This window comes from Capsella rubella, unplaced genomic scaffold, assembly GCF_000375325.1.
Source record: "Capsella rubella cultivar Monte Gargano unplaced genomic scaffold, Caprub1_0 scaffold_4, whole genome shotgun sequence".
Taxonomy (NCBI): Eukaryota; Viridiplantae; Streptophyta; class Magnoliopsida; order Brassicales; family Brassicaceae; genus Capsella; species Capsella rubella.
Window position 1 is genome coordinate 7,607,055 of NW_006238920.1, and position 23,964 is coordinate 7,631,018.

Here is a 23,964-nt window from a genome sequence, read left to right on the forward strand (position 1 = left end):
CAAAGCTTCTGCTAGCATCTTCGACAACATTGTCTTCCAATGCATCTTTTGAGCTCAGCAGTTTCTTGGCCCATGCTGCATAAGCAACAGGGTAAGTTCAGTTCGACTAAAGTTTGAGATAGTTCTGTCTCCAGTCAGACGATAGTACAGTGTTAACTAGAGCAAAATGCCAAAGAATAAGCATTCCTCCCTTCTGGTTGGAGATGGAAACTTTATAATGTGGAAAAGGTCAACTCTATCCTCTCAATGGATAGAGCCTTGATTTGGTGACAAATTGTTCTAAGGCATTATGAAGATACAATGTGAAGTATTTAATGTCAACATTCTACAACATAGAAAACCAGAGTATAAGAACATAGCTGGCCTTATTTCCACATATGAAAGCTCACATTTGGATTTTTGGTTGGGGTTTGTGATGGAGAAAAAGTATATGTTCTTTATTATAATGAAGGCAAGATGCCCCACTGATGTAGAAACCCTTTTCCAGTTGTAACTTCGAGCACCAAAAGCGCTAGCACCGCCAACATTGCTGCTCTTCCGTTCCATGTTTCTGCACTTTTTGTCCATCCCCATTCCCACATCGTCACAGGTGCTGGTAACTCCCTTCTCTGTGAATCATATGTTGCTAATAGTTCTTCTACACTCCCAAGCGGAACTAGCGACTGCCCAACAAAGAAGTATGAAAAACGTTAACTCAGCAATTCCATACACGGGTCAGCTATACATATAAAGAATAAAGATTTCCAACAGAACTACAACTATATGCTTGACATCATATTACGTATAAAGATATCCATCAGCTTCTTTTGAGGAGGTTTAAGTACATAAAAGATGAAGAGTGCTGTTACCTGTCGAGCTTCAAGGTTTGAGACTGCCATAGCTCCAACATATGGAAGACTTTCCACAACAGCATCTGCCAAGTCAGATATAAACATTGGTTCTGTTCCTAATGCAGGTACTCGCCCCCAGTTTTTGATACCAGACTTCAAAGCTAATTCTTTATATTCAACATCTATCTCCTCCAGAGTTTCAATGTGCTCACTCACAAAGCTGTTAACAAAGGAACAAACTTGAGTTTCAAATAACCCGAAGAAAAAATAAGATGAGACAGAGTTTGTACCAGAAACACTGCTTTCTTTACCTTATGGGTACAGCCAGAAGATTCTCAACACCTTTTTTACCAAGATCAGTAATGGCTTCTTCAGTGTATGGTTTCAGCCATTCTACTGGTCCAACTCTGCTCTGTTGGAGAGTTGCGAGAAAATAATAAAACAACAGACTGAGTGAAACTCGTATTGTTTACCAAGAAATCTCTACCATTTCCATATCACATTTCTAGTTACCACATAGGTAACAAAAATAAATGGAAAATACCTGATAAGCAAGAGTGTAAGAATTAGTGATCTTTCTCTTGTCTAACTCCTCCATAATCAGATCAACACATTCTTCCATCTCTGCCTTGTAAGGATCACCGGCTTCTTCAACATATGCAAGAGGCACGCCATGTGCACTGAAAAATATTACAACCTGTAACATATATTTCGGTTTGAAGCGCGTCTTAGGATAGTTGAATTGACAAAACCAGAAAACTACAAAAGACTTGAAATTCTTTCTTTCCTCTAGTGAATCAGTTAACATATATAATCGAGTGAGGAGACACAAGATTGTCTACCTGACTAGGCGAACCAAATTTTCCCAACTCGCTTTCGATTAGATTTGCCATTGCCTTTATATATCCCTCTCGCTGATACCACGATGGGATAACAGTATGCTGCATGTTCACAAGATACTCGTCCTCTCTATGTAAATAGTGAGTCAATCACAGGAAGGTAAACAACTAAATAAGATATAGTCTTGGTATACTAAAAAATGAAAGAGTGCAAGTCTCACCGAAATATTCTCTCCAAGAGTCTTAGGCTTGAACCACTAGTCGATATCGAAAATTGAGGATAAAGTGGTAGAACAACTAGTTTTCTAATTCCATCTCTTTTTATCTACAGGTAGATATAGGAAGACAATGAGTAAGAGTCACAAGGTGCAAATTCCAGGTGTTCACACATAAATCAGGCTATTGTAATTGTACACAATAATTCAGCTTCAAATGTTTACATACTGATAAAGAGCAGATAAACAAACTCAGTATAGTTTAAGCATTGATAATAAACTAAGAAAGAGTTTTAGGCTTTGATTATTTTATTCCTTTTGCATTTAGATATTAAACTATTGTGTTCACATTCAAAAGCTAGCATAATATATTCTTTAACCAATTATTATTTGCAAATTTAGAAAGAGGAGGTATCATCTGAAGTGTGCATCTACGTTTTGCAAATAATGTGTGATAAAATAGAAAATGTTGTGGTTACCTGTTCAATGGCTTCTTCAGTGAATGGATGCCAATACCGCATACCAACATATACCTTTGCTGGGACATTTTTCTCCCAAAGGGACTTTCTTAATTCTTCAGCCTGGTGAAGGATGTTATGACAGGTACAACATAAGAATATAGAAGTAACAATGTCAATTCCATGAGAAATGTAAAGCCTAGAATAGTCAAGCTAACTTTAACCCCTTTAGATTCAGTACTTATAGGTCTTCCTTCCAAGATAAAAACTTAAAATGACAGAGGATAAGAAAAGCAGAGTAAGTAAAGGAAGGACAAACACCTGTTCATCAGTTATGTGGCGAAGAGGAGAACCACCACCAATAGCTGCATACCCTTCCTTGCTTTTGGGAGCCCTTGCTACTGATATAAACTGAGCTAATGGCTTCTGAAGAAATTGGAATAGAGGCGGCAACCGTATAATGTCCTAACACAAACAATTGAAACAGCGATCAGTGATAAAACATAATTCGAAGTAAAGATGACAAAAGCTGTGCTCAAACAGTCAAAGTTAGGATTTTTTCAGATAAAGAGTGTATCTTTCCAACATTAGACATCTCCAAACAAAGATTGTAACTTTGAAAAATCAAAAACACATTGTATTAATGCATTTCAAGGATGCAAGAGAGATTGATAGTTACCGGGTCGGCAAAGAGGTTAAACAAGAAAGGTTGAACATCATCCAAAGTCTCAGGGCCACCAAGGTTCAATAACAAGACACCAATTTTGGCATCATCACTGATAACAGAGGAAGACGAAACATTTAAAGGGTTTGAAGCCACCAATGCTCTCAAAGGCAATGAATGCTTTCCAAGAAGCCGGTTCGAAAAGGATAGATTTGAACAGTGGAGAGATCTCTGTGAATCGTTGTTACTCAATTGTGGCAAGAGTCTGCATAAAAAAAGACAATACTAATCAGTTTGTAATGTCTAAAGTTTACAGAGATAAAGATGTCATAATCGTAATCCGAAACTTACGGAGGAGGAGGACGAAACGTAGAGTAAGAGGAACAGGAAGAAGAAGAGCAAGAAGAAGGAGGAGAAGCTGCACTCATGGCTGGGCAGTTCATTGCAAAAAATTGAACCTTTAAGTAACCTAATGCAACGATTGGACTTGGAGGACTAGAAAAATCTGAGGATTGATTCTAATGGTTGTTGTTGTTGTTGTTGTTGTTATATTACCCTCCCAGATTTATTTATTTTTTTTCCCATTAATCAGACACAGAGTTGGGATAAAATGAAAGGGGCTTGAGGAGTGTGAGGACGATGAACCACACGTGTCCACACATTTGAGATAATTTTTTTATTTTCTCGTATATACTCTTTTTTATTTTCTTCTTTTATACAAATACCCTTCCATTGGATTTTTTAATACGTATCTACTGTATTATGTAGTTATTAACATTGTATTTATATCCTAAGTTTCGTATCATCTTTTTTTTTTTCAAAGTTATGCTGTATAAATTAGAAGAAAAAAATGGAAATTATATAAATATGAAATAAGTAAAATGTAGTGATAGTCAAATTGATTTATTACATTACTTTAATTTTGCAAAAATCGGACCGGTCAGACCGGATTAACCCATGAATCAGTTGCTTGTCTGTGTCCGATCCGGTTTAAAGAAGACATTGAACGAAACAGAACGTGAGAAACACAAAAGATCCAAGATTTGGTCTAGAGTTGATAAATACAACTTTCTTTGTTATGTGAAACGCGAAAACATACATATATAGTCTTCACACATTACGATGGTGTGTGTATTCAATGACAAAGAAAGATTTTTATAGAAAAAAACTTTGATGTTTCGATGATTTATCAAATAGGTTCATTCACCTGAAAACAGATCTCTGCAGAGCTCACCATAGAATCTAGAGACAAGTTCAATGAAGACAGGACTCTTAAGATTCTTCCAACAATAGAGAAGCTCCTCTATGTCCATTAAGTCATCTAGTTTCCCTTCTTCAACGATCAGGTGGATCAGATAGTTTTCAAAGCTTCTGCAAGCATCTTCTACAGCGTTGTCTTCGAATGTGTCTCTTGAGTTAAGCGATTTCCTGGTCCGTGCAGCGTAAGCAGGTGTTGTGATGGGTGAAGTGAACAGCTTCTTGGCTGTTGCTGGTGTAAGAGGCGACTGCATATACTTTGACATATCATCATCATCGTTTACACTAACTGCATTGGCCATTGGAGGACATAGAGATAAGAGTTTCATGTTAAGTTTGCAATATAGTTTATATTCGAAATTGAAGTGATATATTGTAGAAGACTTGTCTTACAAGAGGAACTTCTGGGTTTGGTGTTGCTCATCTTCTGGTTCTTGCTTGTGCTGAGAAAACATAGACAAGAACAGATTGGCTTCTTGGGTCGACGTTGAAGTCTAGGTTTGACATTGCCATGAGTACTACGGGAACGAAGAGGTCTAATGAAGACAGGTCTTTTAACCCTGAATCGGAAGAGAGATACAAATCTGTTGCATGATTTGGAAAGCTTTGATTTGAAGTTAATCAAAGTTGCTCTCACTCTCATTGTCTTGAAGCTTTTTGTTTTGATGATCCTCTTTGGCTTCTTTTTTGCTTTGTTTTGGTGTGTAAGTATAAGGTTAGAGGATTGGCCATTTTGTGTTGCGTGGGATTCACGTCTTTTGTGGTGTGTAAGTAAAATCATGATGGTGGAGTCCCATGATGTTTTATTATATTTTATTGCAATTGTTTGGTGGCTCTCTTTGCTTATATACAAAATCCAAGATGATGAAACTGGTTTTGTTTTTGTATATTCGAAAAGGTCTTTGCTTGATTGGTGGGTCAATGCAAAACTACGTACACATGTTGAACTTGAACATAGACTCGTCCCACGTCCACATCTTAGTGGATAATGAATCAACTTTTAAATATGAATCCCTCCGCTAGTGTTCTGATATCTAAACGTTCGTGTCGTATCTCATAACTATTGCAAAAGACTTTGGGCTGTGAAACCAAAAAGAGTGAGATCATTCAACAACTCACCATAAGGACTTGTTAAAAGCAATATGGTCTCTGAGTACTAATCACTTGTGCTAGCTTATTTAAAGTAAGGATGGAGAATGTTTTTATTTTGAGTAATCATTTATCCTTTGTGGAAGTTAAATTAAAAGATGTAGTTGCCAAAACAATTGATCTGTAAAGGAAATGTAAAGTTATATAAAAAAATTGGTGTGATCAAAATGTTCGGCGTTAGTGGACATAGTAGACCACAATTTTCTTAAGATCATGATTACGACTCAAAAGTTTATTCACCTTTATTCAAAGGTGTGTTCAAATGAACAAAATGAAACTTTCTTTTTTATCATCCTAATCTCATCATGTATATATATATATATGTGCATATCACCTTAGTATATAAAAGTGCGACAAATACTAAAAAAATATTTCTACCTAAAAAAACATAAGATTAGTTTCAAACTTAATGCGTACTAAAAGCAAGATAGAGATTCCTTCACACACACATATATAACGTTTTAGTTGAATTGTGTAGTTTTTTTTGTTTTTATTAATAAATTTCTTTGTCAGTTTAGGATTAAGGCTGCAAATGGTGAGTAACGTTTTAATGTTTTCGTTCGAAAAGTTTCTTTAAAAGGAACAAAAAAAAAAAGCTGCAATATTCATTTTTTCTTTTGCAATTGCCATTTGGTCAACGGATTCCCTAAAACAGTTTACATTTGTCACTCTTTATAATTCGATAATAATTTCTCTTTTCATTTATTTTGTCATTTTGATGAAGTGAACAAAATCTTAATGAAATGATGTTAGAAAAATCTGTCAGAATCAACTGATGCGTATTCTCATAATCTTTTTTCTTTAAGCTAATCCCACCATAAATGTTAACAAATTTTAAGCTAATACTAATTATGTGATAACAAAGCGTGTAAATGTGATGTCTCAAGTAGTTCATGCTGATGTGTGATGTTGAATGATGATGATGATGATACAAATAAAAAGACATACTTTAAGCTTTTTTCTAGTACTGAGAGAGCCCCACTAATTTCCAATTTCTATCTTCAGTTTCTTCTTTATCTCTCTCATGTCTTGTAGAGTGACTCTGCTTTCTCACCTTCTTCTTTATCTAAGGAAACAAAAACATAGTTCTCCCAAGAGAAACATCACAAACTCTTGTGAGAAGAAGAGAGAGAGACAAGATGGGGAATTACAAGTTCAGACTTTCAGATATGATCCCAAATGCATGGTTTCATAAGCTCAAAGACATGACTAAACAGTCCAAACCCAAAACCAAACCTTCTTCATCTTCCTCAAACACCTCTAACAAGAAAAAACCTTCCCCTGATCATCTCTCTTATCTCTCCAACAGCTTAGTAGCTAACAACCTTCACCATAACTCACCAAGAAGCTCTCTTCACACAAGACGGATGAGTAAAAGAAAGACACTTTACAAGCCGTCCCTGACTCCTCCTCCTCCTCCTCCTCTTGTGTCTGCAGGTTTCAACAAGAGCAAGATCAACGGTCAAGATACATCTCACTCCTTGTTCCCAGCTCTTGAAACATCCCCTGAGTCTTTCGTTTACAGTTTCTACGAAGAGAAAAGTGATGATGAGTTCGTTAACTTCTCCAACTTCAAGATCGACACGAAGAACAAAGCCTTCACCAAGCACACGGTCAGGGAGTCTGATTCCATAGAGAAAGCTTGTCCTGCAAGTAACACAGTCCAGAAACTACATAAAAGCCATCTTTCTGTGAAGATCCACAGAGAGAACGAAGATGATGAAGATCATGAGTATAGAACCGAGAAAAAATACCACCAAAGGAGAGTTTCAAGTGGAAGAAAATCCTCAGCAGGGGCAGGGATAAACCTCAAAAGAGTAAATTCACCTAGAATTCAACTCTCAGGTACGCGTAGAAGCACGTCAAGAAGACCAGAGAGCAGACAAGATGTTCTTGAGAGCTTTGCAGTGATGAAACGGTCCGTTGATCCAAAGAAAGATTTCAAGGAATCAATGATTGAGATGATAGAAGAAAACAACATCAGAGCTTCAAAAGACTTGGAAGATCTTCTCGCTTGTTACCTCTCTTTGAATCCAAAGGAGTATCATGATCTTATCATCCATGTTTTCGAACAAATCTGGCTTCAACTCACAAAAATTTAAATAAAATTATTAATGTAATGTTTAGTGTTATAACCTAATGGTCAAATTAGTATAGTTATGTCTTGTGGAAATTGTAGTTGTTTGACTTGTTGTTAATGTTCATATGAAGTTTAAGACTGAACTGTGGAGATTCTCTTTGAAGCCCACTTTTTTTTTATGATGCCTTTTATAATAAAAAGTTGTTATCATATTGTCGTTTAAATCCAAACATGATCACTAAGGGCGTGGAAGCAGCACTAGTAATTAAGAAGAATTGATCACTAAGCATATTCTTGTCTTTGTCTAGAGTGATGGCTTTGAGGATTTGTTAAATGTTTCATTCGAATATTTTTAAAATCAGAAAGTTGAAAATGCGCGGTAACAACAAAAAAACCAGAAAAAGCCAACAGTGAAGAGACAGGGGAAGAGCAGATTTGAAAAACCAAACAAGTACGGATCGAGTAATGTATTTGTATATATGAATGATGAAGGAAGGAGCATTTGCATATATAATCGTGGGAGCTAGGGTGGAGAGGACCACTGACACAATAAAAAAAAAAAAACTGAGATGTGATTAAAGAAGAAAGAATCAGAGTTGAGAAAGGTTTGTTTCCTTTTCTGTGAAGAATGAATAAGAGAGGTTGATGAAGAAGAAGAAGAAGAAGAAGAGGACCACTCTGTTTCGAATTCCATCTCATACATGTGTTGTTGGCTTATCAAGTTTCAGCAAAACACATGTGATGATTTTGGTATTTGTTTTCTTCAAACCAATGAGGAATATGGATCTTGTAAATTTTGTGAAATATAAAAGTTTGAATTGAGCTAGTTGCCTAGGTGATAATTAATGTCAAAGGCATTTTTATTTATTTATTATAATCTGTAAATATTATGTGTGGTTTTCATGTTAATGTATGGTAGTTTGTGTAATTGTAAACCATGGTTCCAAATACAAATGACAATTTTTTCAATCCTGTTTTTAATATTTGAGGAAAAATTCTAATGTATGATTAATGATATCTTACTCTCTGTACACTTTCACATAAACTACATTATTGATATTTTAATTATATATTTCCCTAAAGAGTTGGCTCTTGATTTTCTATTATTAATATTGATACACTAAGTAAAATTATGTATTTTTATGCTAGAAGGAATAGAGTATTTAAATTTGATAAAATAAATGTTTTAAAAAAAAACAATTCAAAATGAAGTGCATATCCAATTATAAGTTTTTTTTTTTTTTTTTCTATTATTAAAATAATAACAAAAAAATAGGAAAAAAAAAAGAAGAAAAAGGAAAACGATTCTTAAAGTAGTGATAAATTGTGCTTCGATTCATCAAAGCTCAGCGCCGTCTCCTCCTCCCTCACTTGTCGAATTCAACCTTCTTCTCCGATCATCGTCTGGTTCGTTTCTTCTATTTACACTACTTGTCTTCTTCTTTTTTCCCGTTTCAATCGAAGCTATTGTTTGTGTCAATCTCAACAGTAGATCGGAATCATGTATATTAGATCGATTTAAAAACCCAAATTGTTCTCGATCTATTGCAATGCACGACTCGTAGGAACTTCAACTTGCATCTGCGTAGATCTAATCATCCAATTACGCAATCGGATTTTAGTTTGGAGGAATCGTAAAAGCCTTTAGTAATGGAAATCGTTTTTGTGTTGTTTCGCTGGTGTGATTTAGAAAACCTTTAGTTTTTGGGGATTTTGGGGCAGGAATCAATGGCAACGATTAGGAACTTGAAGATAAAAACATCAACGTGTAAAAGGATTGTGAAAGAGCTTCACTCTTATGAGAAAGAAGTTGAGAGAGAAGCTGCTAAGACTGCTGATATGAAGGACAAAGGCGCTGATCCTTACGACCTTAAACAGCAGGTTAATAATAATGATCTTCTTCTTCTTACTTCTTTTTTCAAAAATTTCTCGGTGTTCATTAGATTCAGAACCTGTCTTTGTTCGTCAGATAAGTTTCTCATGTTTCTGGTGCTGATTAGGATGTGTTTGTGTTTCTTGTTTTCTAGTCATTTGTATCATCTAAGAAGCTAAATGTGGTTATAGATTTCTGATTCTGATTCTGAATAAGTTTTTTTTATCTTTTTTTTTCCTGATTGTCTATGTGGTGATGATGCAGGAAAATGTGTTGGGTGAGTCGAGGATGATGATTCCGGATTGCCACAAACGTCTCGAGGCTGCAGTATCCGACCTCAAGTCCACTTTGGTAACTACATTTCACATTGTTGTTACTTTGCTAAGCTTCTCGGTTCTAGCTTTAGATATTAGTCTATGATGACAAGTGTGGAGTGTGGTGTGGAGTTAAAGGAGCACTTATTCTCAAACTAGAACTTGTATGTATCTGTAGTGATGATAGAATTGATTACCACAGGAAAGCATCTTAGGTACACTCTTTGAAGAAAAACAATGAAATAGCACAAAGAGGAATCGTGAAGTCCCTGCTTTGTGTTTTGTTTCTAACAAAAAACTGAATTTGCAGGCTGAATTGGAAGAGACAGATGAAAAGGAAGGTCCAGAGATTGAAGATGCAAAGAAGACAGTCGCGGACGTGGAGAAGCAGTTTCCCACTGAAGAAGCCTGAGGGTTTTAGTCATCGGTGAGTGCTTGGTCTGTGTATTCTGACTTCTGAGAATGTTATTATGGTTAACCAAAATGTAAGAACATATCTCGTCTTCTATGTCGTTATCAAGGTCGAATTGCATACACTGAAATTGCTTCACCTCTTAATAACATTTTTGGGTGATTGTTTGTTCAATTCAGTATCTTTAAAATGACACACCAGTCATAACATGTGTTGTGTAGTAGCTTGCAACAAAACAACTCCATCATACATGTTGGTTGTTCTTGTTTGATTGATCGGGTACATATCACTTGCTTTGCAAAGAGATTCAACAAGTTCTTAGTCGTCGTCATATATGTGAAGAGAAGAATAAAAAGATTCAAGATTTGTTCTACAATAAAGCTTTCTTATTTTGTTCCTTACATTGTCCATATCATAAGAAAAGAGATCAAGGAGGAGGAGAAGTAGAGAAACGGGGAGATTTGTGGAGTCGGCGTCGTTTGTGAGAGAAGTAGTCAGAGTTTCTCATAATCCAAAATCTCTCAATCTCATTTGCCTTTCGTCCGACAACTCTTCTTGCTATTAAATCCCACCTGACAAACATACATATTCAACCCAACTTATTATTCATTCGTTTCACTGTCTTCGAACTATCAGTCTTTCAATAATATCTTTTTTTTAAATCTTCTACATTGTTTTTTTCTTTGGTAAAAAATCTTTTATAATTTATTGGTTTATTCAGTAACATATAACTTTCGGTTGAATAAAGGTAATTATTCAGCAATTATTCTTCTCGATTCATGCTCAAACTACTCTACAATAATTGCTTATCAACATAATTTTGTTTTTCTTGTTTTTTTCCTAGATCTTTGCATCAAACATAATTTATAATTTATGATGAGAAAATAATTATATTTATTGTGACTAAACTTGGTTTTCAAAGTAAGTATTCACATTATTGCAGCATGAATCAACTGTTCATCGAGTAGATATTAACACATGTCAAAAAGTTATTATTGTTTTCTTATTGAAATAAGAAAATAAATTCAATAAGAAAATAAAAAAAAACATCTTCATATATATTACTCTCTCCGTTTCATTTTAAATGATATCTTAAGCAAAAAATTTTGTTTCATTTTAAGTAATGTTTTCAACTTTTTATGGAAAAATTAAATGTATTTAGTATTTTTGACCAATCATATTTTACAACATATTTTTTATTGGTTGATTTCATTTTTCTTTATTGGTATTTTCATGGAAAAGAGGTAATTCATATGTCATGTATTGCATAATAAAAGTTAAGTTAAAATTTTCATGTTTATAGAAAGAACAAAGTTTTGGGCTTGGATCATGAGTGATTAATGGGAATACATTTAAATTTCTATAAAATAGAAAAGTGTTTGTTTCTTATATATTTCCATGGAAATTTTTCCTTGTGATCACAGTCACACATAGCACAACAATATGGGAATCTCCATTTGATATAAATTACCACAATATACCACACATATTATATATAGATTCAAACATGCTTAGATTTAATTAGGCTATAGATATATATTATTTGGAATAAGACAGAAAATAGAAGACGACAAAATATATCTAATAAACAGAAGAAGATTGTCGTTACCTATCACCGACAAGTCTGTACATTCGAGAGATGAGATCTTCCTCTTGTTCGGTCATACTGATAAACTCCCACTCGATGCTACTCACTTCTGCATGAGAAAGATATTAATTCAACGTAGACAAGTTAAAAAGATGTGCGCGTACGTAAAACCCAAACAACGATTTGAGACTAACTAAAATATAAAAGAGAGAGACCTTCGGAGTCATGGCGAGTGAGCTTGTTTTGCCTGAAGCTGCGAACACGACGAAGACGGTTGGTATTATCCATTAATCTTGGGAAAATGAAAGAAGCTTAGACATATGCATATATATATAGAGAGAGAGTACTGAGATGTAGAGTTTGGAGAGAATGCAAGGTATAATAGAGATATGTGAGAAGTGTTTATATTGAGAAAGAGATGGAGAGAGAGAGAGAGAAGAGATATGAATTATTATTTTATAATTAGATGTATACATTCTTATAAGTTATACTTTTTTATTAATTTTAAATCAAAACAAAAAACGATAATTTTTTTTACTATTCAAGACGTTTATAATGCTTTTGGGTCCAATTTTGATTTCTGACCTAACTTCACAAGTGAAATATTAACAATTTGTCGTCCTTTCGATGGCTCATTTTTCACTATCCGTTGTCTTGTTGGGGTAATTAATATTAAAGTCACACTAAGAGTTATTTCACTGTTAAATTCGCGAGTGATAAAACATCACATGTAACTACACATCTCAATAAATTATATTTTGTGAACACGTAAACCTACAAGTTGGAATTTATGAATATCACACTATTTTTTTATATATACATATTTTGGAATTTATAAGCATGGAGATGGTTGTGGATATATATATATATATATGAACACATTAACTATACGACTATTTTAGACTTCTCCTATAATATTAATTGAGATTTTTTTTCCCGATATAGAAAAATTGGACAAAGTATTTAGCAAAAAAAATTGGACAAAGTCAAGATCATGTATCAGTAGATTTTTGTGTTGTGGTATAGATCTGTGGGTCGTAATAGAAGTTATTATAAAGTCCAACGAAACTTTTGTTTTCTTGCACAGTACCTTTATAATTAGTATTTTGTTGCATTATACTTTTATAGATATGCCCTACAGTGAAGATAATTTCGATTTATGCATCTCTCTATTCAATTATCGTCTCAGAGATCATAAATGCACAGTAACTGTAAGAAACAGACGTATCAGTGTTTCTTTATATATCTAGTCCAGTTACTTAATTAGCTTTGTCACACATAAATCGATCGGTACTTCATCATGAGTTTATCATTTCCTCAGCGTGATATGTATTAAAGAACCACTTACCCGATCTACTACTAGTATAGTCTATATTGTAGTAACGTGATGTATATAATTTTCTTTATTTATTGTACATATGAGTATAACATTTAGTTATCAATATATTTTATAATATGTGTACTAGTGATAGAGAGATCGATCAAGATCGACAGTCGAGATTGCAAACCTAAAATATGAAAATTTGAAAAATATTAGTTTAAAATAAATGATAAATATTACTATTAAGTTTATGAATATTGACATTAAGTATTTCTATTTATATCATTTATATTTATGTTTATCATAGTTTACGATATCTTTATCTATATATAATAAAACACAAATTATATCATTATATTCATGAGAATCTAATGTAATTCTCCTTTTAACACTTTACATGTTCTTATATTCTCATCAATTTATCAATATGCCATACCTAAAACCAACAAGAACGCATAGATGACACACTAGTAATGCATGATAACTATCCCCAAAAACTATTTGTTGCTAAAATCCTTCATACCCTGCAGGATAAAACTAATTTTAGTCACAAATAGCCATCAACACAGTTAATTTGGGGATGATTGTACGTACGTAGCTTAAGTGCTTAACCATAGGCAACTTTTTAGTCGGCAGCGGAATTAACTACTATTCCTAGCTAGGAACAATACATTTTGAACTCTTTAGAATTTTCTTATATAATTTACATAGATTTAGATAATTTGTTATTCTATTGCAGGACCAATTCAAGAAAGATGGGAGTTCTTGGCTGCCAAAGATTAAATTCAGTATATAAATGTTTTTCACTCTTGACAGAATACGTTAAAATTTATTGACTAGAACGACTTTATTGAAACATTATGTTTCAGGCTGCATACAGTTGTTGTCTGGACATTACAACTTAATTCTAAAGAGTTTGCCAAGACAAATATATTATACTTTTTACCGTAACGCATCTTACGAATATGTGTGTGTAAATATATATATATATATATATAGAAACTAGATGAATAAATTATAACAACTAGACAAAAGAGCTTCTTCAAAGACCGCGATGATAATTTAAAGGACAAACAAGATGCAGACCTGTATCACCTGGCTCACTGAATAAAGTTTATTTGTATGTCGTGATCGTCATTATGGTTTTGAATGATGTCGATCTAGGAAATGTTGTTCTTAAGTAAAAAAAAAAATCAAGATGAAAGTAAAAAGAAAAAATATAATCATCAAGAAGCTCTCGACAACACGTTTTTTTTCGACAACATGTTTAATTAGTGAAAGAATATGGAGCTATGACGAGAAGGCTGATTAAACCGCACATCAAGATTTATATAACGAAAATGTAAAATCGTATTTATCATGTTAGTATGCGGATGCATACTCTTATTCGCTAAAGTATAGTGTGGCTTTGGAATGCAAGATACATTATTGGGAAGTTTGTAAACTACATGTGTGTGGCAGTGCAACTAGGGAAAGTTTGGATTATTGAAAGAGAAAGGGGTAGTGAGAAATCAAAGAGCTATAGTGTGAGATGGTAAAGATCATGAGTAGCAAGGATGGTCGGTTGCCTGAATCTTCATATAAAAATTAACAGCTTAATGGATCCAAAGTTGTCAGGTTCTTGATTAGATAGGCTGTGGCCCATATATATAACTCATATATGGCTTCACGTGGCTACCCAATTTCTCCTTTTCACCTTACAATATGGTTTCTGAGATTTAGACCTGTCTTTAGTCGTCATATAGTTAATTTATCTAAAACTGCTCATTTTGTGATATGATAGTACGTAGGAGTGTTTTGTATTGTTCTCTAAGTGCATATTTTAGCTTCCTGCTGGTTGCATTTAACTTACTGTCATGAGCCGAGCCACTAATGTATCACTTAAGCTATACGTTACATATATTAGATACCGATTTCGATAAGTCCAAGCTCCTTATAGCTGTCCTAATTGTCTATGTTGTGATGCAAGATAATGTGCTGGGTGTGTCAAGGAGCCAGTACCCTTGAGTCATTAACCGCAAATTAAGTCTTAAGCATGGTGTCTGAACTTGCACGCAGAATATGAAGAGACGAGGAGAAGGAAGGGCCATATATCAAAGTCGTAGAGAAGTCAATAATAGAGGAAGAGAAGATGAATGATTATAATATTTAAGCGTTAGGTGTGTTGAGTGGTCCTTGTCGAAATGGTAAACGCCAAATTTCATGGTAATCAATTCTAAGAATATTCTTCACTCTATTATAGTCATAGACTTAAAAAAAAAAAAAAACAAAAAAAAAAACACACTCCACTGTTAATTGTTTCAATCAATATTTTGACTAAGTTACAAGTAGGTGTAGTTGGAACGAAGCAAGTGACACAAGTTGTAGAATTGACATTAACATGGACAACCATTGTTGAGCAATATAAACACATAGAAATTTATTCGATCTACTGATCAACTTTTTTGTCCATATAAAAACAGAAATTAAGGAGAAGAAGATATACAAAAACGAGAAGATTTGTGGAGTCGGCATCGTTTGTGGGAGAAATGATCAGAGTTTCTCATAATCCAAAATCTCTCTATTTCCTTGGCATCTCGTCCGACCACTCTTCCTGCTATTAAATCCCACCTAATAGTATTCATTTTCATTGCCAACAATCATATTATTATTAATTAACTGTTTTATTATGAATTTGGTTTTATAAGTTTTTGCATGTGTTCATAAGTCAAAAGTATAACTGACGTCGACGTATGTGGGCTATCAAAGCATAATTAGAAGTGGAATTGAGGTATCGATCCCGTAGCTAGCTTGATCAAAATTAAAGTAAATAATTTTGTGTTGAAAATTGCATTAGTTTTTTTTTTCTGAAAAGTGGTAATATAACGTAATGCTATATATGAATTCAAATTGTTTTATCAAAACCAAAAAATAAAAATAAAATTCTTGCTAAAAAGGGTTGAAGCTAAGTTACAAGAAAAAGACATATAAATGAGGAACGAGATAAAAAAAAAAAAAATGATAAACAGAAGAAGAAGAAAAAATGTAACCTATCACCGACAAGCCTATGCATTCGAAAAATGAGATCCTCTTCTTGTTCTGTCATATTGATAAACTCCCATTCGATGCTACTCACTTCTGCGTTTATAATTTAGTTTTATATCAAATCACATATCACTGAAATAACATGACAACGGTTAGATATATTTCTAAGTAAAGTATAAAGAGGGACCTTCGGAGTCACGTAGAGTGAAAATGGTTTGCTTACGGCGACTGCGACGGTTGGTATTATCCATTAGGTATTAGAAAATGAAAAAACTATTATACTTACAGAGAAAAACTGAGAATTTAGAGTTTGGAGGATGCAAGGAACTTAAGATAGATGTGAGCAAACTATATAGAAAACCTTATGAAGAAGGAAAGAGAGAGAGAGAGAGAGACATAAGAAAAGGGTCCCCAAGCTACTGTAATGTGGACTACTTGACCAGTATAGACTTGTTCTTCATACAACTGGATAAAGATTACGATCTATAACATCCTGTTTTATCCATTGTTTTGCTTCGATACCATCTAACAGTCAAATTACGAAATGAATCAAATACTAAAATAAACCATATATTAGAACGCAAGTACAAATACTAAAATTTAAAACTCTAGATGATATATATATGGTTCGCTTTTAAAATATAAATACATGCATACATATATAAATCTATATATTAATTACAGATAATGGGGTGTGATCCTGTGGTGCATTCTTAAACTGAGTACAACAATATAACTATAATCATAGCAACAATATTTAAGTACAACGAAGAAAATTGAAACTTGATATATAGAACTACCATTTGACATATATACACTGTATTATTGTAAAAGACAATTAACAGCCGTAATTATTAAAAACATTCTTCTGTCTTCTTTATCCTTTACTCTCACTGGTTTAAATATTGGCATCAAACTCTTTTGTAGAGTAATATTAATATTGTAAAACAGAAAAATTATCTTTTGTACTGTGGATTAGGACAATATTGTTGGTAGGATCTTAACAAGTATTTTAATTTAAGATTTGATCTTATATAGTTATATATAAAATAAAATTTTAACAAATCTTACCAAATATTTTAATTTAAGATATTTGTTAAGATTCCACCAATAATGTTGATTTGATCTGTGTGCTGTGATTTGTGTGCCGGGATGTATGCTCGTACTCGTAAAGCCTAACCAGTTATTTAACAATAGTGTCACACGACCAATGAAACTTCTACATTCTTGTAGTAATTTTTTTAAATTACATTTTTGGTATTCTACATATTTTACCTTTTTTGGTTTGTCGACACGCAAATTAATGCAAGTAGATATACATATATGCGTTATACTTATGACTCGACTCAGCAAATATTTCAGTGATAATAAATTCAGTTGCTGTAAGAAACTGACACGTAACAATCTCAGTTTCTTCTATCCAAGGCTAAAGTTGTATTAGAATCTTCTCTAGTTTTATAACATTTAACGCTATTACAAAACATTATGACGACACAATCAAGGCTTTATACCTCAACTACGCTCTCGGGTATTGACAGAAGTAAAACTAAAGACTCTTTAGATGGGTATAGTAGGGTACACTTTATAAGGTCGGGGATGAAGAATGTTACGTTCCTTTGTGATGCGGCATGATTTGGTTTGTCTTCAACTCTCTTTTGATCAATGTCCCTCCTCATTACTAACTTCGTTATAAATGTAGTTTTGGTTAATCATAAATGTAGTTTGGAAACAAATATTAAAACATCAAAACACATGCATGTTGCAGTAGGTCACTTCAACTAACAATCTTATCCATGACGTATCTACGAGTGCATATGAGTGAGTGATGCCAAATTTTAAAACCCGATCATAAGTCGCAAGTAGACAAAAACAAGTTAAAAGAATAAATACATATGGTTTGTTGATTGGTAGATATGCTTGATCGATTTAAGAACTCGTCGACAATATATGTTTCTGAAGTGGTCCAGGAATTATAAATACAATGTAAGAAGGAGTACGTAGATTCACTTCACCGAACCCTTATTTAATTTTTTTTTTTTTTTTTAAATAGAGACTTATAAAGTTGAAAACTAAAAATAAAAAAAAATAAAAAAATTGGTGGTCACTTTTGATGATTTAGTTAACCTTTTACATAACCCTAGATGTACAGTGTATATGTACGCTTAGTGAATTATATATAAATAAATGAGTCCATGAAGCCATCGATACAATTGACAAAAAGATGTTAGGACGGCTTTTGCTTATATGTATAAGGTTCCGATCCATATGGTTGGGAAAAATATCAATACACAATGCACGACGATTCATCATCGAGAGTAACACTGCGAGATCAAATTGAAGACAAGATTTAATTATACACTACCTAAAGATTTGCTCGTAAGGATATTGTTGCAAAAATGAAAAACCCCACAAAAGATGCAGCTAGCTAGCGTCGTCGTCTACGCTTGATTTTATCGAAACGATGGCGGACGATTTGGACGATGCTACCAGAACTCGAGTATATATATGGATATATACTGACTCGAGTTCAACATCATCTCAGCTATCGTTTTTTATATTATTGTATAAACTGCTATATAATTATTTGTTTATTTAATTAGATACTGAAACTATAAAACTGTCATACGAAAGCATTTAGCTTTACTCCAACGTAATAGTCAAGATTTATATTTACACTTATGAGCTATAGCCAACCAACTTATTTGGAAACTAGAGCCTAGAGGTATCAGGCCGGGAACCAAAAAAGATTTATATGATCATGAGAAGAAAAAACACATTGAAGATTTGTTCAACTCAACTACATATTTGAAAGCTTCTTTTGTCCACAATAACAGAAATTAATGAGGATGAGACATACAAAACAGGGTGAATGAGACGTAGGCGTCATTTGCGGGAGAAATGGTCAGAATTTCTCATAATCCAAAACCTCTCTATCTCCTTTGCCTCTCGTCCGACCACTCTTCTTGCTATTAAATCCCACCTGGTATATTATTCAATGTGTGACTAACATATTTCTAATTCCGTTTTAATTTAGAATGATGTAAAATTACAAAAAGAAAAAAAAATATCTTTTTAGAATAGAATTTCGTTTTACAAAATTTTTACTTGTGTCATTCTAACATTTTCACACAAAATAAAAAAGTAAAATTTTCATTTCTACCCTTTATTAATCTATATATATAAAGTTAACTTTGCTCTCTTCTCCTTAAGCCACCTCATCATCCTAATCATCATTCACATCATTTTACTATTTAATTTTAATAATTTATTTATACCATTTTATTCTTTCATTTAAATATTTATACACATGTAAACAAGTTTTCAAAAAGGAATATGAAAAATCCTTTCAAACATCATCCACATCATTTTACTATTTAATTTTAATAATTTATTTATACCATTTTATCATTTAATTTAAAGATTTATACACATGAAAACAAGTTTTTTCAAAAACAAATATGAAAAGTCCTTTCAAATAATAATTATAATAAAATAAATATGTTAAATTAGTATAAAGTAGATTATACTAATATGTATGTTACATAACAAAAACAAATAACAAATATAACAAACAAATATAACAAATAAAAATAACAAACAAAAACATAACAAACAAAAATAAATATATAATAAACAACAAATCGGCATATCAATTAAAAAAAATACAACAATTCGCGCGAATCCACAAATCATTCTCAACTTTTGGACCAACATATTAAAAGGACCTACAATATTAACATCATCTAGATCTATATTTGGTGGGAGCCTTAATAACACATTTTTTTCTGCAACTCTCCATAACACTTCCGTTTACGCCTACACATCGATTTATACTATACACGCTTAATTTCTCAACTATTATAGAAACTAAAATAAAATAGATTTTCTATACAAACACAACATGAGATAGAAAATAAAAATATGATGTAGTAGAGAAAATAAGTACGAAATAAAATATGAATCAATTACTCATAAACTACGTAATAAAACTTCCGCGCATAGCGCGGACAACTAACTAGTACACTATATAATATCCTCTTTCTAATTAATAAAGAACTATTTATTAGGATAAAAAGAAAATATTTAGTCTTAAAACCTGCATTGAAAACACAAGACGGCACTATTTGTGAAACAAGACTAAAACTTTACAATGACACTATTTGTGAACCGGAGAGAAAGTACAATAAAATGAACGAATAACAATATCTAACTAAAATCTTGATTAAAAAACTACATTAATTACAATATATAAAGCATCAAAATAAAAATCATCGAAATGTAATAGTTAAAGTTCATATTAACACTAATCATGAGATATGCAAGCATATTTAGAGCCATTTATGTTTTTGGAAGGATCCAAGATTTCACTATATTTAAATTTTCATAATGGATTATAGAAATGAGATACATATGTCGGATAGATTGAATCATGTTGGATCACGCATAATAGAGATATCATAGAACAAGGTCCAAAGTTTAAATTATTTTTATATAAAACCGAAGAAGAAAATGTTTACCTGTCCCCTACAAGTTTGTACATTCGATAGATGAGATCCTCTTCTTGTTCTGTCATATTGATAAACTCCCATTTGATGCTACTCACTTCTGCATTTTCATTTAGTTATACTCAAATCACAAATCAAAGACAATGTGAGAAATCGACGAGACGAATAGATATATCAAAGAGAAACCTTGGAAGTCATATTGAGTGAACTTGGATTGCTTATGACCGTGAGGGCGACAAAGATGAAAACGGTCTGTGTTTTCCATTAGTATGGAACAATTGGTGAAGGCTAATGTTATAGGGAAAAACTGAAAACTTGAGTTTGGAGAACGCAAAGGAAAAAAGAAAAGATGTGAAGAAGAAAAAAGAGAGAGATAGGAAGAGAGGTTCCCAAAAGAACAGCCTCTGTAAGTATACTACTTGATATTACAAATACAAAGTATACATAAATATTTATAAGAATTATCAAAACATTAAATCGTAAATAAAATTTAAACAAAAAAAAATATTCAGTTCATACCAAATAACATTTATAACCGTATTATGTATATGAAAGTAAAATTTATAAATTTGAAATTTATGTAGTTAACATTAAAAAATAAATTGAAATAATGTTAGTAACATTAATTAAAACAGTGATTTAAACATCGCAAGAATTGACAAACTCATACACAACATAATATATGGCTAATAATTGTATAGGAATTATCATTTTATTTTAAGTGAAAACTTGCTGAGTTCGAGTATCAGCTAAAGCGTTGATAATGCTCTCACAGCGATAATGGTGGACTTTTGGGTAAAAAAGTTTCACTGCTAGGTTTTATACTCGAGTCCTTAATTTAGGTATTCATTTTCTTTTTATTTATTATTTTCTGTACAAACTTCCAAAATCTAGCATAGTTTTTGAATTAAGTTGCAATGGATTAGTCTGATCAATTATATTTCTAATTATTGTATAACGTATTAAATTGGAGTGAAGGATAATTATCAACATTATAAGTTGTCTAATTAACATGACAGCATCCTATATCAATTATTACCACAGTTTTACTGGGGTAATATAAGTTTGGGAATTCCACAACTTCAAAATATTAATTGTAAAACGTCGGCAATTCATTTGTATTGATTATTATAATATTACAAGCTCACAACTATACAATATATATATATATATATATATAGAGAGAGAGAGAGAGAGAGAGAGAGAGATGTACTGCCAAAAAGAATCCTATTTATGTTTAAGCAATACATACTACCGTATGAAGCTGCCATCGATCAATTCCATTTTTTATTTCACGTCAAAAACGTTTTAGTTTAGGCCATTAGGATTCATTGCTCAAAACGTGGTAAATAAATATAAGTAAAAAACTAAAGAATAATATTATGAACACACTAGCTTGCTTGACGACCATTCGATGAAGTTTTTGTGATGTTTCTCACGTTGTCAGTCGTTCGTTCTTAGTTGATACTTTTCTTGGCAATACTAGCTTGCTTGACGTACGTATCCCCTCCTATATAAGAGAAAACTAAACTTTTTTCTAATTATGTCACACTACTTTATGATATTTATGTATATTATGTAATTATATTTCTAACGTGAAATTTCAAACATGTACATGCATGATTTCTTACTCGAGTAATTGGAATAAAGAAAACAGTGAAGTACGTTTCACTTTTACCCATTAGAAAACAATGAGACTGTGTGTGGTACGAGAAGTATGCCACGATCAATGAAAAGTACGTTCTGCATCAATGACACATGATGGATAAATTACATAAATTATGAAAGTTTATTTACACCATTTGTGTTTTCTATTCTTTATATTTACAGCTTTTATGTTGTCTTCTTAGACCATTTCAGGTAAATAAAACATGAAAATTCCCTAGTTTTGGTAAAATCAGAGCATAGATAATAAGATAAATTGAAATGGTACATCTAGCATTCTTAGAAAATAATATATGGTTCATGCCGAATATCTAATATTATATCAATTTCTTGACAAACACAAAAAAAAAGGTATGATTTATATGGTTTAAGTGCATGATTTGGCCAAATAAAAGTTAAACGTAGCTCGAGAAAATTCAAATATCTAATTGAAACCAAGTATGGTCTGACAATGAGACAATCTATCAAAAGTGGTCCGATGATTATAAATGTCACGTACGTACGATCGACTAGACTCCATTAACAGCATCATATGAATTACGACATGATTCATGTCAACCTTCCCCACTGACAAAACTTTTGAACGTTTACGACTTTTCTTTTCTCTTTTTTTTTTTTGGGTTTTCTTTCTTTCTTTGATATGACACCCTCGTATTTTATTCTCACACCTAACATAAAAACCATGCATGTGACCTAACATAGGAAATGTCACAAGGCTGATTTGATTCTTCGGCAGGCGCACTGAATGAATTGTTGTTATTACTTATAGAAATAATAATCATCAGAAGCCGAAACTAAATCAAGCATGAACACGTCCAAAATATAAATGCTATGCATATTACTTTGCACCATTTTTGGTTCTACTTCTACCATTATGTTTGAACTATATTTTGATACGCAGTTTTGTAATCTAAACTTTTAGTTAAGTTACTAAATTGTAAGGTTAGAAATATTTTAAAATTTAATTAGTTTAAGTTATACGTACGTACAGTAAGTATGTTTCAACAAAAGACAAGTATGTCAGTGTACGGTGTTACCTATAATTAAATCCCATATTTAACCATGTAGACCCCGGCCCTTCACAAGTCTGCCATGCATGTGTGAGTGTCCTCTTCATTGTTACTCTTTCAGCATTTTTTGTTCAATCAAAGTTCTTGTTATCATTATTATTTTAACGTTAAAACCCATAAAAAAAAAAAAAGAGTTCTTGTTGTTCTATGAATCTACATTGAAAACTATACCATTAATTATTATGAAAGAAAAAACACACCACAAAAACGCTATTCATGTACTGATGTACATTGTTACTATGCATGCAAAGTCATGTGATATTATAACATGTCACGAGCTTGATGATACAAGAAGTTTATGACGTAGACAATTAAGATACATGAAAGCTCGAGACAGTAAAAAGAAAGCATGCAGCTATGTTAAACTCAGAAGTCAGAACTGAATACAAAAGGACTTTACTTCTACCTTCATTGCAAGGAACTATTTGTGAAATTTGGTTCAGAATTTGATATAACTTTGTATTAATGTATTGTCAAACATCATAAAATATCTTAAACTCATACATATAGATAAAATTAAACGAATTGTTTTTAAACTTAATATGGAACATATATTATCTTTTTGAAAAAATATATAAATAATACAGTAGAACGTTTTTTAGTCATACAGATTGCATAACTTAAACTTGATCCATATCCCAAAAAGATGTTTTATAAGTTTCGAGTTCATATCATGGTATCAGACTATCAATATATCGTG

At 32.4% G+C, this 23,964-nt stretch overlaps 7 protein-coding genes across 12 annotated transcripts; 2 read left to right on the forward strand and 5 right to left on the reverse strand.

The window, feature by feature from the left end:
• Positions 1-196: 196 nt before the first annotated feature.
• Positions 197-3,584, reverse strand: LOC17889538 (ferrochelatase-2, chloroplastic). The gene is made up of 10 exons (XM_006294011.2): positions 3,358-3,584; positions 3,022-3,271; positions 2,664-2,807; positions 2,364-2,465; positions 1,891-1,994; positions 1,673-1,799; positions 1,375-1,527; positions 1,142-1,242; positions 849-1,050; positions 197-662 (listed from the first exon to the last, which is right to left on the reverse strand). Exons 1-10 carry the CDS (start codon positions 3,447-3,449, stop codon positions 441-443), a joined length of 1,497 nt encoding a protein of 498 aa, XP_006294073.1. The 5' UTR covers positions 3,450-3,584; the 3' UTR covers positions 197-440.
• Positions 3,585-4,066: 482 nt separating this feature from the next.
• Positions 4,067-4,921, reverse strand: LOC17887695 (transcription repressor OFP17). Its single transcript, XM_006295473.2, has 2 exons — positions 4,657-4,921; positions 4,067-4,552 (listed from the first exon to the last, which is right to left on the reverse strand). The coding sequence occupies exons 1-2, from the start codon at positions 4,904-4,906 to the stop codon at positions 4,206-4,208; spliced, it is 597 nt and encodes a 198-aa protein (XP_006295535.1). The 5' UTR covers positions 4,907-4,921; the 3' UTR covers positions 4,067-4,205.
• A 1,359-nt stretch (positions 4,922-6,280) lies between these two features.
• On the forward strand, positions 6,281-7,669 carry LOC17889363 (transcription repressor OFP2). The gene has a single exon (XM_006294551.2). It carries the CDS (start codon positions 6,552-6,554, stop codon positions 7,512-7,514), a length of 963 nt encoding a protein of 320 aa, XP_006294613.1. The 5' UTR covers positions 6,281-6,551; the 3' UTR covers positions 7,515-7,669.
• A 1,121-nt stretch (positions 7,670-8,790) lies between these two features.
• Positions 8,791-10,284, forward strand: LOC17888634 (tubulin-folding cofactor A). Of its 3 annotated transcripts, none has more exons than XM_006295204.2 (4): positions 8,791-8,899; positions 9,215-9,373; positions 9,630-9,716; positions 9,990-10,284. In XM_006295204.2, the coding sequence occupies exons 2-4, from the start codon at positions 9,221-9,223 to the stop codon at positions 10,089-10,091; spliced, it is 342 nt and encodes a 113-aa protein (XP_006295266.1). In that variant the 5' UTR covers positions 8,791-8,899; positions 9,215-9,220; the 3' UTR covers positions 10,092-10,284. The 3 variants fall into 3 exon arrangements, with proteins under 3 accessions (XP_006295266.1, XP_023640820.1, XP_023640821.1); XM_023785052.1 differs by having other exon boundaries at positions 8,795-8,899; positions 9,183-9,373; XM_023785053.1 differs by having other exon boundaries at positions 8,811-8,899; positions 9,194-9,373.
• A 113-nt stretch (positions 10,285-10,397) lies between these two features.
• On the reverse strand, positions 10,398-12,027 carry LOC17889318 (MYB-like transcription factor ETC2). 2 transcript variants are annotated; one of them, XM_023785054.1, is made up of 3 exons: positions 11,895-12,027; positions 11,701-11,785; positions 10,398-10,663 (listed from the first exon to the last, which is right to left on the reverse strand). In XM_023785054.1, exons 1-3 carry the CDS (start codon positions 11,965-11,967, stop codon positions 10,519-10,521), a joined length of 303 nt encoding a protein of 100 aa, XP_023640822.1. In that variant the 5' UTR covers positions 11,968-12,027; the 3' UTR covers positions 10,398-10,518. The 2 variants fall into 2 exon arrangements, with proteins under 2 accessions (XP_023640822.1, XP_006296406.1); XM_006296344.2 differs by having other exon boundaries at positions 11,701-11,788.
• A 3,315-nt stretch (positions 12,028-15,342) lies between these two features.
• LOC17888572 (MYB-like transcription factor TCL2) lies at positions 15,343-16,332 on the reverse strand. Of its 3 annotated transcripts, none has more exons than XM_023784761.1 (3): positions 16,212-16,332; positions 16,030-16,117; positions 15,343-15,593 (listed from the first exon to the last, which is right to left on the reverse strand). In XM_023784761.1, exons 1-3 carry the CDS (start codon positions 16,273-16,275, stop codon positions 15,533-15,535), a joined length of 213 nt encoding a protein of 70 aa, XP_023640529.1. In that variant the 5' UTR covers positions 16,276-16,332; the 3' UTR covers positions 15,343-15,532. The 3 variants fall into 3 exon arrangements, with proteins under 3 accessions (XP_023640529.1, XP_023640528.1, XP_006295305.1); XM_023784760.1 differs by having other exon boundaries at positions 15,343-15,596; XM_006295243.2 differs by having other exon boundaries at positions 15,343-15,610.
• A 2,575-nt stretch (positions 16,333-18,907) lies between these two features.
• On the reverse strand, positions 18,908-20,794 carry LOC17890522 (MYB-like transcription factor TCL1). The gene is made up of 3 exons (XM_006295775.1): positions 20,716-20,794; positions 20,542-20,629; positions 18,908-19,004 (listed from the first exon to the last, which is right to left on the reverse strand). The coding sequence occupies exons 1-3, from the start codon at positions 20,792-20,794 to the stop codon at positions 18,908-18,910; spliced, it is 264 nt and encodes an 87-aa protein (XP_006295837.1).
• Positions 20,795-23,964: the final 3,170 nt, after the last annotated feature.

Coding starts and splice junctions, on each gene's coding strand:
- LOC17890522 (XM_006295775.1), bottom strand. CDS start 20,794: ATGGAAAACACAGACCGTTTTCATCTTTGTCGCCCTCACGGTCATAAG. Junction 20,630..20,715: donor CACTCAATATGACTTCCAAG/GTTTCTCTTTGA, acceptor ATGAAAATGCAG/AAGTGAGTAGCATCAAATGG. Junction 19,005..20,541: donor TACAAACTTGTAGGGGACAG/GTAAACATTTTC, acceptor ATAATATACCAG/GTGGGATTTAATAGCAAGAA.
- LOC17887695 (XM_006295473.2), bottom strand. CDS start 4,906: ATGAGAGTGAGAGCAACTTTGATTAACTTCAAATCAAAGCTTTCCAAA. Junction 4,553..4,656: donor CAAACCCAGAAGTTCCTCTT/GTAAGACAAGTC, acceptor TGGCCAATGCAG/TTAGTGTAAACGATGATGAT.
- LOC17889318 (XM_006296344.2), bottom strand. CDS start 11,967: ATGGATAATACCAACCGTCTTCGTCGTGTTCGCAGCTTCAGGCAAAAC. Junction 11,789..11,894: donor CACTCGCCATGACTCCGAAG/GTCTCTCTCTTT, acceptor TTTCTCATGCAG/AAGTGAGTAGCATCGAGTGG. Junction 10,664..11,700: donor TACAGACTTGTCGGTGATAG/GTAACGACAATC, acceptor TATGTTTGTCAG/GTGGGATTTAATAGCAAGAA.
- LOC17888572 (XM_006295243.2), bottom strand. CDS start 16,275: ATGGATAATACCAACCGTCGCAGTCGCCGTAAGCAAACCATTTTCACT. Junction 16,118..16,211: donor CACTCTACGTGACTCCGAAG/GTCCCTCTTTAT, acceptor TTATAAACGCAG/AAGTGAGTAGCATCGAATGG. Junction 15,611..16,029: donor CATAGGCTTGTCGGTGATAG/GTTACATTTTTT, acceptor GAATACTATTAG/GTGGGATTTAATAGCAGGAA.
- LOC17888634 (XM_006295204.2), top strand. CDS start 9,221: ATGGCAACGATTAGGAACTTGAAGATAAAAACATCAACGTGTAAAAGG. Junction 9,374..9,629: donor CTTACGACCTTAAACAGCAG/GTTAATAATAAT, acceptor GTGATGATGCAG/GAAAATGTGTTGGGTGAGTC. Junction 9,717..9,989: donor CCGACCTCAAGTCCACTTTG/GTAACTACATTT, acceptor CTGAATTTGCAG/GCTGAATTGGAAGAGACAGA.
- LOC17889363 (XM_006294551.2), top strand. CDS start 6,552: ATGGGGAATTACAAGTTCAGACTTTCAGATATGATCCCAAATGCATGG.
- LOC17889538 (XM_006294011.2), bottom strand. CDS start 3,449: ATGAACTGCCCAGCCATGAGTGCAGCTTCTCCTCCTTCTTCTTGCTCT. Junction 1,995..2,363: donor CTGAAGAAGCCATTGAACAG/GTAACCACAACA, acceptor ATCTACCTGTAG/ATAAAAAGAGATGGAATTAG. Junction 1,800..1,890: donor CTCTTGGAGAGAATATTTCG/GTGAGACTTGCA, acceptor CTATTTACATAG/AGAGGACGAGTATCTTGTGA.